Below are 15,898 nucleotides of genomic sequence, written 5' to 3' on the forward strand. Positions count from 1 at the left end.
GGATAAAAAGTTACCAATAAATATAGGTAGGATAAGAGCGGCAAAGAGATGTGACTCTAGAGGTCAAAAGAATGATTTCTCTTGCAAATAAGCAGGACCCTCTTAATCTGAAATAGAGGTAAGCATCTGGTTTTACCAAGCTATATTGTAAAGGCAGAGAGCCTGGTTGCAGATCTCAGGTTCCTTTAAGATTCACAAGACTCCTGAAGAAGATTTTAGCTTACAGCAGTAGCCACCAGCAGGGTAAGAAAATGAAGGACACTGTGAAAGACAAGCATGTGTCAGCACATGCTGACACATCTGAACGCTGTTACTGTGCAGTGAGTGAGTGAAGCAGCTTGAAGAAAGCTGTCCTACGTACAGTCAGTTCCCAGCCAGAAGACTGTGCTCTTCCTCACTCAGCAGTATCTTGCTGGCACAGATGCTGCTTTGCAAACACAGGCAGAGCTGGTCCAGGGGTGTGCTTTAGTGCCAGACCCTTCCAGAGGAGAATGAGAGGCTTCAGAAAGCACAGCAAGTGTAAGGCAGGGGAAAGAGAAAATCCCTTGTTCAGAACATGCTTCTGCCTTGTCTAGAAGTAGTATGTTCAAATGGAATCAACAGCAAGGAGGGACACGCTCCAGTTTAAGTCATGCTCATGTGAATCATTACTCACTACAATGAATAGGGAGAGACATGCAGAGAGAAATGCAGAGAGTCTGAGAAACTACTGGAGAGCAGAAAAAGCCACACTGAGATGAACCAGGAGGTAAAAGGAGAGACACTACTGTGCTCAAGATCGAAGCCATTAGCCAACCATCAAGGCCAGGTCTAGTAATGCTTAAGAATCAAAAATGGGCTCGACACACGCATGAAAGGAGCAAGGGAGAAGTCTGTCACGTCACATGTCAAAGAAGGTCATCTAGCTGAAGGAATGCAAATGGAGAAACGAAACAACAGGCTTAATCCAAGCTGGCTGAGAACAGAAGCTCTTGGGGAGAAAGGGAAAGAAGAAAATAGAGTGTCTGATGAAGAAAGCTCCACAACAAATAAGAGAAAAAAGGAAATAACAAGTGGATCTGGAAATAGAATTTGCAAGAAGGGGCTTTTTTCACATAGGAGGGTAAGAACAGCATTGGGAAGGGTAGGGTAGCATTGAGTGGATAGGGAGAGAAAGCAAAGCCAGTATAAAGCTCACGTAACCAATTAATTTTAAAGTAAAATGCTAATTAGGCCAGACATATCTGATGGATTACTGAGATTGATCCTGCAGATTTGGAGCAGTATTTCTAACGAGCTGCATGTCCTTCTGCCTGAAAAGGTTCACACAACAGTGGAAAAAGATGGGAAAGCTACAGTACTGCGGTAACCGAAATGTTAATTACCCTAAAATAGTCCAAATCAGCATTCTTTAAAACATATCAACTGAGGTAGCAAAAACTGGCCTACACTGTAAAAACAATCTCTACTTTTCAAACATCAAGAAGCAGGCATAGTGGTAAGCAGTTATGCATTGATATTACCCAAAAGCTGTATCTGATGTTCCTTTTCACTCTGCAAACACACATTTAACAAATGGCTCTCTCACAACTGTGCAGTTCCCATCATAAAAGACTAAGCGTATCAAACTGTAGAGAGTCTAAACATTAAGTCACGTACTACTCTTATAAAACGTGCTCCAGATTTAGCTCCTGTGAAGTCTAATATGGTTAATCCTTTCAATGAAAATTAAGGTACACTTAGCTTTTGTACAGCAGGGAAAAAAAACACAGTATTTTACAGATAAATATCTAGTAATTGTTTCCATGGAATATTTTGTTCTTACGTAAAGCTTCAGAAATTACATAGAACCAAAACACAAGAAAAAAGGAAAACATAATGGCTCCTTACAAAATGAGTAGTTTCACTGCTTGTTTGAAAACAAGTTAGAAATGTTCTGGGTTGTTTTTTTTAATTACTTTTAAAATTTTAATTCCCTGTGCTTCAGTAGCGTAACAGGATCACATAAACTGGACAGCGTCCAGTTAAAAAAAAGTTATAAAACTTAACATTCATTTTGGGCTAATGACATGTCATGACAGCTTCTACTATTTTGGCTATCCCGTATCTGTTTGTAAAAGCAACCTGTAGCCCTTTGAAAACTGTAGTGAATTGGGCAAAACAGAACATTAAACTAATTCAGTCTTACTGGCACCATGTGTTAGTCAGCAGGTACAGAACAGCTAGCACTTTACAGCCCCATTACAAGATCATCATCAGTACACAGCATGAAGACCTTTTGCAAATAGTCCCAAGGGTGAGAACAGCTCTTTCCACACCACGGTAAGGATCCAGAGACTAAAAGCCTTTCTGCCACCAGCAACTCATCTTCCCATCACATCATCACATGCAGGCATACCCAGAGCACCTTAGCCTACCTGTGGCACAAAGGGCAATGAACGTTTGTGCATGTTTCCGGATCAAAACCAACTTGTCTTTAGGTAGAGGCAGCTTCCGTAGGATGTGCTCAATGAAATCATGTGGGGTGACTGCTGCAAGGTTCCACTTCAACTTCCCCAATACCACGAGCTCCCATTCCTGCAGGGGGGTTAGGGTAAAGAAGACAAGCCATAAGCAACCTGCAGACAACACTTTATTTCTCTGATTGTAATTATATCGCTACTCAATGGGTTTTACTTAAACTTTTTTTTTTTTTTTTTGAGTATGCTCCTACTGCTTTGAAGCTCTTTACTTCATTTTCCACTCCCCGCTCCCCAGTCAACACTGGAAAAGTTAAACCGTACTGAAAATAATGAGACCTGGCGGCTCCAACCAAGGTTTTACTTTTTGTATTGTACTGAATGCCCACCCAGAAAGTTTAGCCTGCAATTACATACTGCCAAGGTCATTGTGGTCCTTTCCTAATAACAATAACCATGTAAAAGAAGTTACTACTTCATATCTTTTAAGGTCCTAGGGATAATGACACAAAAATAATCAACATATACATTCTCTTTCAAAATGGGGGAAGTTCACTTGATGGCATTCTCTCCAAAACTGGAGTCAAAAGTTCCTTCAGACAAACCTGGTGGTGCTTAAACTGAAGCTTTGCAGAAAGAAAATGCTCATTAACACAGTCAAGACGTAGCCTATATAAATTATACACCAATAAAGTAGTATCTAACCTCACATTACTTGAATGTACCAAACTCTCAGTGAAATCAAAGGAAAACTTCAGTGGGTATGTAACTACTGGCCATTCCCTATAATGTGACGACACACAGAAACAGTACCTCATCAACAGATTGGATCCTCCTCACAGGGCTTATACTTGCATATTTCAACTTTTAAAATAAAGTTTTGAATACCTCTCAGCACCCCACAGAGTGAACAAACTCAGGCCTCAGTCTTGTCCCTGTCTCACACAACAACTATCAGTCATTAACTAAATTCCATGCCCTGATTCTTGAGTCCTAATAATGTGTTAGCCTGATGGAACCCAGCATGGCAGGGTGCCCCAGCTAAGTTTGTAGAGTTCCCAAGCCAAAAAAAAAACCAAAAAAAAAAACCCTCTAATTTTGCAGTCGAGGAGACGTCAATGAGCGTTGCTGAGAAACCATAAACATGGACCCTACAATGCAATTTCTCCAGCCATTTCTCTGAATAGATGCCTGCTGTAACAGCAAGTTACTTTCCTATAGACATTCCTACTGCATTACAGCAATGCTCACCATAACTTGGAAATATCACATTCACGTAGGTAACAGAGCATAGAAATGTTTTTGTTTTTCGTTTCTTTCTCAAGAAAACTCATGAAACATTTTAACAAAATGGCGATCTATGTTAACTAAGCACCAGCAACACAAGTAACGGGACAGATTCTGAAAGCAAAAAAACAGATGGGGAATGAAAGCAAAAAACAGATGCAAGGGAAGCGGTTAAAACAGGCTTCAATCAACGTGATGTACGAAGAGGTACATTATCACTTCCTTCTCACATGGGATATGACATGTCCTGGGGCAGCCAACACTGTCTATGGGATACCTGTAACAGCTGTGTCAGGGTTTGCAGCCCACAGCCTTTTACTCTAGAGATGAGCAAGTTCCTGGCTGCTCCCTGGGGGAATTCTCACCAGCTTCACCAAGTGATTAACTCTGGTGAGATTTGGCTTGCTACATGTAACCAACAGGATCCCTGACAGAAAATCTGAGCAATACATCTCACAGGCAGTCTCATCTAGTGCTCTGTAAACGTTAGTGATTCCAACAAATGACTATGATTCTGTTTCTGCCCTTCCTGATGTCTATTTTCACCTCGAAGTCTCCAACACCAGCACCAGACATGGCTGTTAACTTATAGCATTTAACCGAGCTCAATTTTCACCTCAGAGATAACTGGAAACCAGACCCGCAAGAACAAATCCACAACTTCCTCAGTTGTAACAGCGCCTGAAGCCAACCCTGATCAGCCACGCAGTACCTGGCACCTCAACCTTCCTCGACGACATCCTGCAGCCAAAGTCCCCTCTTGCTGCAGAATGAGGGCAACCGCACTGCCTCCCGCAGCGCCTCGAACCGCAGCACCAGGTGGTACTTCTGCAAGGCCCCGGAGGGCAGATGGCTGCGTCTCCCTGCTCCGCGCAAGGCCGGCAGGCAGCAGTCGGGGAACTGGGCGGCCTGGCAGCGCTTCAAGGGATGAAGTCATGCCCGGTTCCGCATGTCTGCCACCAGGTGGCGCGGAAGCGCCACGCTGAATCACGCAGCGCCGGTGGCCCCGCGGTGCACGTGCGCGCCCGCGGCCCCGGAGAAAAGGCCCCGCGGAAAGAGCCCGGCGGCGGGCTGGAAGGTGTGCGCTCTCGGCAGCTCCAGCCGCCAGCGCGCCAGAAAGCGGCACAGTAAAGAGGAGCTGGATACCGCGTGGTGTGCAGCTGTGAATGTGCCAGAAGCAGTGGCGGTGCAGTCCCGCTCCTCGGGCGCACGCAGCACGCCAGCAGTTTTGGGTCGATCCCTCTTAGTCATATGGGTGCCTCTTGCACGTTTGACAATTCGCACAAGAACATGGGGAAAGAAAAAAAAAGTGGAAAGCATGATTTTGAAAGAGCGGTGGGCAACAGGGTGGCACATTTGCAGACTTACTGGGGTGAGGGGGTGGGGGGGGGGAAAGGAGAAGAGCAGAGAAGGCTGTCAGCGAGTGCTGATGCAGAGGGCGGATGTGCTTGAATTGTAAGGGGGCTGCTTACCAGCAGCTCTTGGGGTTTGATGGAATTGTCCGTGTATATGCAAAGCTTCTCTGCTGTGAGGGGGATTGTCTCTTTTAGTTTGGAGGCCAGGAACATGCACACTGCCCCCAGTAGTTGCAGATGGCACTTTCGAGTGGGCACCACAGCTAAGAATCTGTCCAAGTAATTCATAGCCAGAGGGAAAACTTCTTCTTCACACTTCTGTTCTTCACAGACCTGCAGGCAAGTAGCATGGGTAGGGGGGAGAAGAGACAAGAAAAAGAAATACATAAATGACTAATCCCACAAAACATACTAGTGCCTTGGCACTACAGCCCCTCCTGATTTTCTTTCTCGGGGAGCTAAATTTTGGGGGAGGGGGATATCTCTGGAGAGGCTGGGAAGGCTTGTCAATCGGCTTTCACATTCCTTTAGTCCATTGAATGAGAAATGAATTCAAGACACTGTGTGGGAGAGCCGAAAAGCTTCATCCAGCTGCAAGCTAGCAGCCTCTGAGATTTTTTTTTTTTTAATAATTTCGTCATATTTTCAAAAAATCGATAAAAATATCTGAACCTCCCCAAGAGTCCTAATTTTGGTGCTGGTGGCATCCCGGGGCGGTCCCCCATCGTTTCCGACAATTGTAAAAATTCCCCCGGGGGGGATCCTCCAGACCCGCGCTCATGGGCCATCTCGGGGGGGGGGGGGGGGGGTTGGGGGGAAGGCCGGGAGAAACGCAGCAAGGGCGAACCGGGGTGGGGAAGAGGCTGAGCAGCTAGAACGTAGAGAAGGAAAGTGAAAAAATTATTTCAAAAATTTACCAAAAATCGGAGCCGGCGAGAAAACTCACAAATCGCACATGAAAACCGAGAAGGGGGTCTGGTCTACCCGACTCAGGGAGCTGAGGTGAAAGGTCTGGTAAAAAATCCCCCGCCCAAAGGAGATCAAAAAGGGCAAATCAAGACGGCGGGGCCAAGGCAATGCAGTTAAATACGCGGAGCTCGGGCCCGCGACCGCCATGCGGTAAGTACCGAGGTGCGGGGACGCTTCGCCGCCTCCTCGCTCTTCCCAGCAGCCCCCGGCCACGTTGCCGTCCCGGGGCGTGGCGGCAGGGCGCTTCGGGGTGCCCCTTCTTTGGAAGGAATGGGAAGACGGGCTGAGCGCCTCCGAGCAGTTACATGCAGCTCAATATGGCGAAAAAAAAAAAAAAGGCACGTCCTAACCAGTGCATACGTGGTCATAAAATACTTGCCGAGCAAAACGTGGGGTGCACTCGTCATCCCCCGTCCCTTGCCCTACCCCGGCTCCCTCTTCCCAAAGGTCCTCAATCCCAGGAGCTCATAGCCGGAGATGGCTCTTCTTTTCACTTGCAAATCACTTTTCCAACCTCCCCCCCCCACCCCTTCCTCTCCTCTCGGCACCCCGCTTTGAGCGGCGGCAGCCCCCGGCACGGCATTTCCCCCAAAGGGCTGTGGGATGCTCGAAGCCCCTGCCCCCATCTCAATGCCACGGGTGCTGGGCAGGCTCTGTAGGTGGAGGAAAAGGCGATAAAATAGGAATATACACAGAAAGTAAAACCCAACGCTACCGGAGGGGTAAATGGGTGTGGGGGTGAGAGGACGGGGCAGACGTAGGTACTGCTCGCGGGGCTGCCTGCACCAACCTCCAACATCCAAGTGGCCACCATCCTCCTCATGAAGGGCTGGATGTCCTTCTGCACGCACTTGAAGTAGGAGCACTGGGGCAGATACCGCTCCTCTATCGTCAGTAAGTTGTGCAAAACACGGTCGTCGTAGAGCAAGTTCGGGTCCGGCAAAGCTCTCCTCATAGGATCCACCTCGCAGCACAGCAACTCCATGTTCCCAAAGCGATTTCTCTCTTACTCTGATGGAAAAGTTTTTACAGGGGGGTAGGGGGGAGGGGGGAGGGAAGAGGGAAGGGGGTGGGGAAAGAAGAAGGATAAAGGAGGAGGGCGGCAGCGTTTCTAGCCCGTTCCTCCCTCCCTTGAAGTTCGTCTGTCGTTCTCTCTTGATTTCTAGCCTGAAGTTGAAGCGAAGTGACGCAAACCACTAGGGCAGGCAGCTCTCATTATTATGGAGCACTGCAGCTGGTCAGGCGTAACATCAAACACGGGTCGCTGCTGGGTTTTTTGTTTGTTTTTTGTTGTTTTTTATGTGTGTGTTTTTCTTTTCCACTCTATAAGCTAACAAGGAACCAGGAGGCCCTCGAATAGGGAGACGCATTCACAAATACCAGTTTCTCTTTTTCTTTACAGTGGCCTAACAGAACCTGTTGCACACTTTCCTTCTGCAGGAGCCTGCCCGAATCTGTACCCCCCTTTTCTGAGAAGCCGTGGGCTCCCCCTGGCACCCACATACACTACATGGCCTGTGGGCGAAATGCCCTGGCTTGGGTCAGCTCCGCATGCACGTCCCGGCCCCCCAGGCGCCTGGCCCACTCCTCCCCCCTATATACCCTGACTACGCAGCCGTGGGGGCAGAACCTGTTAACCGCAGCCTAACAGCAAACGCGGAAGAAAAGAAGAGCTCCTTGAAGGGTGACCGTTCGGCAGCGTTTTCAGGGTGAAACGTAGCGATAATCACACGTACTTTCTCCGCTGCATTTCTAGCAGGCGAGCTGCTTTAGGAGCGCATAGTGACAGCGATACAACTTTTAGGAAACGTCGCGGGTGGAGAAGGGGGGGGGGGCGGGTGGGGGCAGGGACGGTCCCGCACCGTGCGATTACACCCCCTCCTCACGCCAGCCATGCTCGCCGCTGCCGCCGAGTGCGGCCCGCCGCGCGCGTCCGCGGCACAGGGCCGACCGCTCACGCTTCATTTTCACTTTCTGCACGAACCACCTGCCCCAGCCCGCACCTCGCTGCCTCGCCTACCTCTCGGCCAGCGCAAAGCAGCCGCCTGGAAAATGTGTCAACTTTGTGAAGCCTGCGCTGCAGCCCGCTGCGAGGCTGACGCTCCCGAGGGAGAAGGAGCCGCCCACTGCCGGAGCCGAGCTCCTGGGGCGCGGAGGCGGCCCCGAGGTGCGTGCGAATAGCACGCTGCCGGCAGCCGCCCCCACTCCCCGGCGTTAGCTGCTGGTGGGGAAATACCGCCTTAAAAGTGCGAGTGCGGAGTTTAGGGCGCCGCTTCCCCTCCCTCTATTTGCATAGCCAATGACTCTGGGGCTCTTGCTGCTGCGCGCTCATTGTTACCGGGCAGACTGGATCTTAAGGATGCGTGCTGCGCGGTATGGAAAGCAGCGGGAACGGGCTGGGGGCGAGGTGCAGCTCTTTACCTGGCCGTCCCGGCAGCTCGGGAGCTGCAAGCGGTCAGGGGCGCCCTTTCCAGCTCTCGCTCCTCCGCTGTGGAAGAGGAGGAAGAGAGGGAGGGATGGCACCCCTGGGTTGCAGTTCTTCGGGGTGCAGCCACCAAGGCTCCTCTGCAACACCGGTAGGGATGGCCCCGTAGACAACCTTCTCTTTCGCTCCCATAAAACAGGCGGGGCTCCCTCCCCGCGACCCTTCAACTAATGGTAGGCAGCCGAGCCCTCCGTGCGCTGCTGCTGGCATTTTCCCCACGAAGTAATTTGCATATCCCCCCTCTCCTCTTCACGTCCAGGAAGCCAGAAGAGCTTTCAGGCACAGGAGGAACACGGCAGCTGCGGGCACCGTGTGCGGCCCCTTCGTCCTCCAAGACGAGCGCTCACTGCGCGCTTGGGCAGGGATTCGCCTGAGCGAGGTTGCGTTGTACGACGGCGAGGGGTACCGCTGTACGTCGGGAGTGGCCAACCGGGATCTGCTGCGGCGCGTTGAACTCCGTAGTGATAGGCCGTTTAACTTCCACCATTCATTTCCCCTTCCTGGCTACTCTTGTAAACAGGGAGCGTGTTGTGTAAGGCTAAGTTTTCCTTCTCCAAACTTAAATTCATAAGTGCTCCCGCCTGATTTTATAGCCCGACACTGCAGCGACTGTGATTTATGCAGGTTTCGAAGGGCAGGATGACGGGTGTCCTACTTGTTCGGCACCGACTTTCCCAAATGGAGCGATGTCTGGGGTATGGAGGGGAGCTGGGGAACCTTGGGAGCCATGGGCCTCACTACAGGGAGGCCGTCAGGACCCGTCAGAAGGTCCTGCCTCCCCACCGTTTTGGTTGGGGGAGGGTCCAATTAAAAGAAAGAAAAATCGCTAAGTCAATCCACGGAAGCATTTCAGCCCCACACGTGGAGGTATCGCTGATCTGCAGCCACGTAGGGGTAAAAAAACAAAACAACAACAACAAAAAAAAACCAACAAAAAAAACATCCCCGGTGCCACGGCTTTTAAGGTCAGTAACCGTTCGCAAACTGAAAACGCTGGTCCGCTGAAATGAGACCTCACCGCAGGAAGCCGGGGCGGTGGCGGGGAGCCCGGGTGGGGCGGGGCGGGGCGGGGCGGGGCGGTGCCGTGCCCAAGGGGCGCCGCTGGCCGCGGTACGCGCGACGGTGCCTCTTCGCCTTGTCCCCATGTCCCCGTGCTCTGCCGGGTGCTTTTGGAGACAACAGATGTTTTAACATGGAGAGATTACCGAGTGCCATATGTTAAATACAGCTCGCCCTCCAGGGAAAAAAAAAAAAAAAAAAAAAAAAGTCCCGCACAGAGTTTTCTCCTTTTGCCGAGCTACTCCGGCCATTTAGAGGCATTAATCACTGAACTGAACCCCGCCGGTGTGTTCTCGGTGCGGTGCAGCAGTGTGTCAGTGTGTCAGGTCCGCGGGACAGGACGAACAAACCCCAGCTCGTCGCTTCAGGTGATTAGCTCGGTGTTACGGCTACCGATTTCTGATCAGTTCTCGTGAAGTCAGTAACGCATAACTGCGTTTTATCAAGGTCACTCCGAGAGCGCTGCAAAACACTGCAACTTTCAATATTATTATTGCTGTTGATATACCCTTAATTCGTCATTACTCCCTCTTATTTTATCTATTTTCTTTGGAAAATCCCAAAAAACCTTGAAAATGCTTCAGAGGATGGTATCGTGTCAAGTTTTGTTCTTGAACCACAGATCAGTAGCAGTGGTGTGTGCAGGCTGGGTGGACACAAGATTTTTGTTTGTTTATTGGAAATAAGTATTCTCTTGCAGTGCCTGAAACCTGGAGTGTGAAACATGAGAATCTGAAAGTGAAACCGACTGGAAGGCAAACAAACAAACAAACAAAAACACAACCAAAAACAGAAAGAGATGAATTTATTTCCACTTTCCATGCTGACAAAAGCCCCAGAAGCAAACACCATATGTAATAAAATATGCATTAGATTTGAAAGGAAATTATTCCAGCTGCAGTCACTGGAAACAGCCTATCTTGGTATATATATTTTTTTACCCCTTTTTCTTTAATGTCTGATTATTATCCGTTTAATTGTAAAATTCATGTTGTGCATTCAGTGGGAACAAAGTGAGATAATTCACTCTTTCCTCTGGTTTCTGATTAAAGGTTGGAAAGGGATTTGTATCCCACAGGAACTGCTGCACATTGCCTATGTATTTTCAAGGACTTATTTCCAACTGTAAGTGCAATTTTTGGGACTACAGATCTGTCTAGTTGGAGCTTTATCATTAACTGCCCCTTCAAACAACATAATCACTGAGCGGGTGAAATATATCCTGTAAAACACTTGCTTTTAGAGGATCATTTTTTGCAGACACAACAGTTACAGCTTTAATAAGTTTTGAGTGATGATTAACATATTTTTAATTCTTCACTCCCTTCTCTTTTATGCAGTTTCTTCATTATCCTTTCTTATTCCTTAGTTTTAACTTTAGTTAAAGTAGTAATTATAAAATGTGCTTGTGCAGTGCAGAATACAAGCAGTGCTCAACTCCATGTATAAACGTCTTTAATAGCTGAAATTGGAAAGGACTCAAAAAAAAAAAAAAAAAGTCCAAGAATGATCACATACCTGGAAATCATGTTTTAGTCTTGAATGCTGTAAATTTGTCACTGTTAGCCCAAGGACGTTCCCAGGTCTGCCATGAACATGATCTAGGTAAACTGAAAGAGAAGTAGAAAAATTTAGGAAAGTAGAGGATACGGTGGCACATTTAGGCAAACAAGAGAGTGAACTCTGCAAGTTTAATTAATTCTTCTATTTTTAATTAGGGGCTGTGTCTTTAAAGTTAAGTGGGGTTAAAGCCCAGAAAGTGTGTTCTGCAATAAATAGCAACCAGAATGGAAGTAGGCTTTACTACATGATGTTCTATGACCAGTGTTACAGAAAAAATCAGATACATAATCCCCATGATGTATTCTGGCCATATAATTACTGGATCTGTGACTCTGTATAGAGCCTATAATCTCTGGTAACACAGGTATGTACATAACTGAGGCAGAATCTTCCAGTTTTTCCTGGAGGAAGGGAAATTTCTGCTTCCACTAGAGATCTAGAGTTATGATTTTTCTCAGTATGTGGGATACTGGGAAATTTTTTTACTCCTTAACTCTTCTGGTGCCACAGCGTTACCTTGCAGGAGTGCCGCACACTTTCCAGTGAATGATCACTTTCCAGCAGACTTGTTCTGCTTTATGATGAACTCAGTTATAAGGCTGTCATTCTTTTACAGGGAGCAGGAACATGTAACAGGTGCTTCCTACATGCCAGGAAATCAATCGAAATACAGAGCACTTGACATTTTTACAGGATTGGGCCCCTAGTATGCAGAAAGTTACATAAACTCTATTTTGGTTTTGTTAAGCAATGGGGAGAGGTTTGATTTGGAGGAGAGACTTCAAAGAGCAAGAATAATTCTGATGAATTACAGGTATGAACAATTGATATCTCTTTTATCATTAACAACAGTATGAAAGGTATTCACTACTACATCGTATTTTTTCTTTTTTTCTTGCTCTGCTTTTGAATAAGTTTGCATTTTCCTGCTTAAAATTTACTTTGCTATTATTATCCTCTTGCATCCTATGGTGTGATTTCTGTGCCTCTGGGTTGTTTTTATCAGTTCATAGTTCAAAGATGGCTTCAACATTAAATGCATAATCTTACTTTCTTTCCAGACTGTAAGGAGAGCTTACTAAAAGACTCTGTCCCCAGACCTTCAGTTGATCCCTAATTTTGACTCATCTTGCAGTCACAGAATTTCCTTCAGAAGTAATTATATGACTTTTCTCTGCAGTATCTCATTCTTTACCTAATACATATGTTTTTTCTCTTATCAAAACAAATATATTGTTTCAATTCCCTTCTATTTTTTTTTCTGTCTACACTGAAGCAAATACCATATACTTATATATGTATGTAGTGCATCCAGGTCTTTACAAACAGAGAAGAAGAGAGGAGGACCTTTAGAGCAGATTTTGTCTTTTGTGTGGCATTGGGAAGGGTACTTCATGCCTTGGTTGTCTTAAAGTTCCTGTGAGCTGCTAGGTAATCCTGAAATTTATTCCCACAAGCATCCATATCTTACAGGCAAGTGTAATGATTTTTTTTTCATTTCTAATAAGAAAACTATGCTGATGCACACTGAATAGTTTGCTGAAATGAACAAGGTATATATTTTCCGGTGAAGAGCAAGATATTTTATGGGGTGCTACATCAGTATGAAATTTTGTTTTGGAAGGCACATGAACAATTGTGCTAACAGACAAGTAGGGCTTCTCATTTTTGTTCACAAATATAGAGATTTTCTGAGTTGTGAAAATAGGTCAATTTTTTTTTTAAGTGGAAGAGAAGCTAGGTTTTCCCTCGGAACATGGCTTATTTCCTCTGTAAAAACACCAAAAATTATCTGTAAGGAGATACTAGTTTTACCAGTGTTCTGGTTTAAACAACCATTAATACAGTATTTTGGATGGCCCCTCTGCATTCCAGGAACTATGGAATACTCACTAGATCTGTTGACTTTAGTCTTCTTAACATGGTCAAACACTGAATGCTATGAAGACAATTTAAGCTTAAATAAGTGATAAATGTCTTTTGTTGAAGAAAACAATTTTACTTATTAATTTTCTATTGTAGAACTGCTGCATTATAAGTTATTCTCACAGATAAATAGTATAGATATTTTACTACTCTGATCTGCATCAATTACATCCACATCTGGGAAAATTAATTAGTTTAAGAATATGTTAGGCTAAAATATTATGTTGCACATAGTGTTAATGACCATCTGAATGCAATTCTATTACTTGCTTTTTTTTCCTTGCCTTCTCTTTTTAAAATTCAGTATTTTATTCCTGTAATGCAGTATCTTGGCACCAGTGTGCTACAAATGAAAAGGTGTGTATATTTCAATATTAGCAATGATATAAAGCCTTTTAGAAGTCTGCACCCCTTACCCCAATTACAGCCAGAGTCTTCATGGCTTCCAAAAATGCAAGAATCTGTAGATGGTGTGAAACCCTCTTCACCCATGAGCTCCTTACCAGCCCTTGGTAACCTGACTGCTGAGGGGCTGTTGCCAAGGTTGAGGCTTTGCTAGGCATTTACATGCATAGCAGTGACCAAAGACCTCAGGGACCTGCTCCTTGTCTTTGTGCAATGAGGCAATGGACATCTTTCAAGCTCTACCTTCAGTCCTTTTGGGTTTAAGCCCCTACCACTCTCATACAGGTAGCTTTTGTCTGATGAGGTTGCCTTGATAGACGTAGTGAAAGTCACATCTGCTGTGTCAGTTACAGCCAGGACAAAACTCCTGTTGATGTGGGAGGGAAGGTTTCTTAGGCAGGGACTGAGACAAGAAGGCAGCTGAACTGAAAGTTGTTCTCCTATTGATGCAGTTCTCACAGGCCTCTGTGAAACCCACTGCTTCTATTCCTGAAGGATTCTCAAAGCACCTCCAGCTCCTGACAGTGGCAAATCACTTGGGCAATAGCTAGGTGGTGGTGAGTGATTTCTGACAAGCAATCGCTTCCCATAGCCATCAGAAGGAGTCTTCTCTCCACAGCTCACTTCTACAGTATTTTTGCAGCACGTTGGTTTGCTCCTGGCTAGGAACCTCTCCTCTCCTCTCCTCTCCTCTCCTCTCCTCTCCTCTCCTCTCCTCTCCTCTCCTCTCCTCTCCTCTCCTCTCCTCTCCTCTCCTCTCCTCTCCTCTCCTCTCCTCTCCTCTCCTCTCCTCTCCTCTCCTCTCCTCTCCTCTCCTCTCCTCTCCTCTCCTCTCCTCTCCTCTCCTCTCCTCTCCTCTCCTCTCCTCTCCTCTCCTCTCCTCTCCTCCCCTGCTTTCAAGTGTTGTTTTCCCTGGTTCTGAAATTGGAACCTATACGCTTTGTATGTATGACCTGATGTACTTCAGCTCTCTAATTGAACGTAAATACACACAGTTCTGAGAGAAACATCAGACTTGTGTGTAGACTTGTTTATGTCTTAGTTAGGCTGGAAGGGGCCTTTGGAAGTCATCTAGGGCCATCTTCCAAGCTACATCAGGTTGCTCAGGGTTTCATGCAGCCAGGTTTTGAGAAGATGAAGATCCCACAGCCAATCTGGACAATCCGGCCTAGTGTGCACCAATTTCAGAGAGGAATAAGCTTTGCCCTTTGTCCTGCCAGAATTTGCCTGGCTGCAACTTTTGTCTGTTGCCTTGAAGTTTCCTGAGTATTCAAAAAAAGGTGAGAAACAGATAGGTCCTTGCTGTCCATTGACATAACCCCACATGCATAGTTCAGAATATGGTGCAGAGGATGTGGGTGTTAGTAGTAAATGTAACTCAATTGCCTTATTAACTACGAAAATCACTAGTGTATGTTCCATTTTGTTCTTCTTCCTCAGAACCTCTGGATCACCTCTACTTTCTCCTCCCTTGCTTCTGTTCTTGGTTGTGAGTTCTACTCATTCCTCATTCCTGAAGCTGCAAATTTATACCTCCAGCAAAACCCTGCTATGCTACTGTTTCTTTATGCTGAAACTCTCACCTGGGTATTCACCTTCTCTTGATATGGCAATAGCCACTTTGAACAGAAAGTTCCTGAGCAATGTTGTTGTCTTCTAATCATTTTACATGGTTCCCTAGGTTCTGCCCAGTGGACTAGGGGACTGTTTTCCTGAGTAGCTGGTGTGATGTCCAGACCTAAAGTGTTTTTGTTGTTGTTGTTTGTGGGTTGGTTGTTCTTTCTTCTTTTTTTTTTCCTTTGGATGGGGGTGTTCAAATTTTTATTTTTAGGACTCAGTGGTAGAAATCATCATTTTGGAACAGGTGCTTCACAATGGCTTGTAGTTTAGGAAAACCCACAGATAAAGCAATGTCTAGGGTCTTGAGACACAACCTGGAGTAGCACTGCCTTTCCAGTGTTAGAGTAGTATCTGAAAAGAAACATCTGCCTCAGAAGAGCAGATGTCCAGAAGAGCATCAGATAAAGAAGAGAATCAGAGCATCAGAGAATGTTAGAAGGAGAAATAACTTCTCTTCTGAACTGAATCACAATTCTAATGTTTGCTGACAGCTTCTTTCTGATGCTTAATGTAACTGAAACTTTTTTTTCCCCTTACACTACAGAAACAGCATATTCTTGTTGTGCAGCTGTTGCTCACTGTGTCTTCCTTCTGCTTTGGGTGGATTTTCCCATGTTCATATCCATAGCTTTTGACTCCTGTCATTGAACAGCTGCAGGCTGATACTAGTTAAAGTTGATTTTTTTCTGTGTTCACACACAAGCAGGCTTGTGAACAAAAGATTTTTAAGAAAGTTGATAAGTGAACAAGGTCTTTTGGACAGTGTTGCTAGCATTGCAGACGATAAAAAT

The 15,898-nt window shown here is 46.2% G+C and overlaps 1 protein-coding gene across 6 annotated transcripts in view; it reads right to left on the reverse strand.

Moving 5' to 3' along the window:
* CCND2 (cyclin D2) overlaps positions 1–8,906 on the reverse strand; it is a 44,905-nt gene extending 35,999 nt beyond the window's left edge. For 4 of the 6 annotated variants that reach the window (XR_006939155.1, NM_204213.2, NM_001397878.1 and 1 more), the window contains exons 1-4: positions 8,070–8,286; positions 6,840–7,060; positions 5,198–5,413; positions 2,397–2,556 (exon numbers count right to left, since the gene is read on the reverse strand). Coding sequence is in view for 5 of the 6 variants with exons in the window: in NM_204213.2 (NP_989544.1) it covers positions 2,397–2,556; positions 5,198–5,413; positions 6,840–7,034 (571 nt within the window). In the remaining variant the exon portion in view is untranslated. Of the gene's footprint in view, positions 1–2,396; positions 2,557–5,197; positions 5,414–6,207; positions 7,061–8,069; positions 8,287–8,470 lie in introns of those variants that run through there. The other 2 variants (NM_001397876.1, XM_046940683.1) reach the window with 2 other exon arrangements.
* Between the last annotated feature and the right edge of the window lie 6,992 nt (positions 8,907–15,898).

Source organism: Gallus gallus, chromosome 1, assembly GCF_016699485.2.
Source record: "Gallus gallus isolate bGalGal1 chromosome 1, bGalGal1.mat.broiler.GRCg7b, whole genome shotgun sequence".
In the NCBI taxonomy this organism is placed as follows: Eukaryota; Metazoa; Chordata; class Aves; order Galliformes; family Phasianidae; genus Gallus; species Gallus gallus.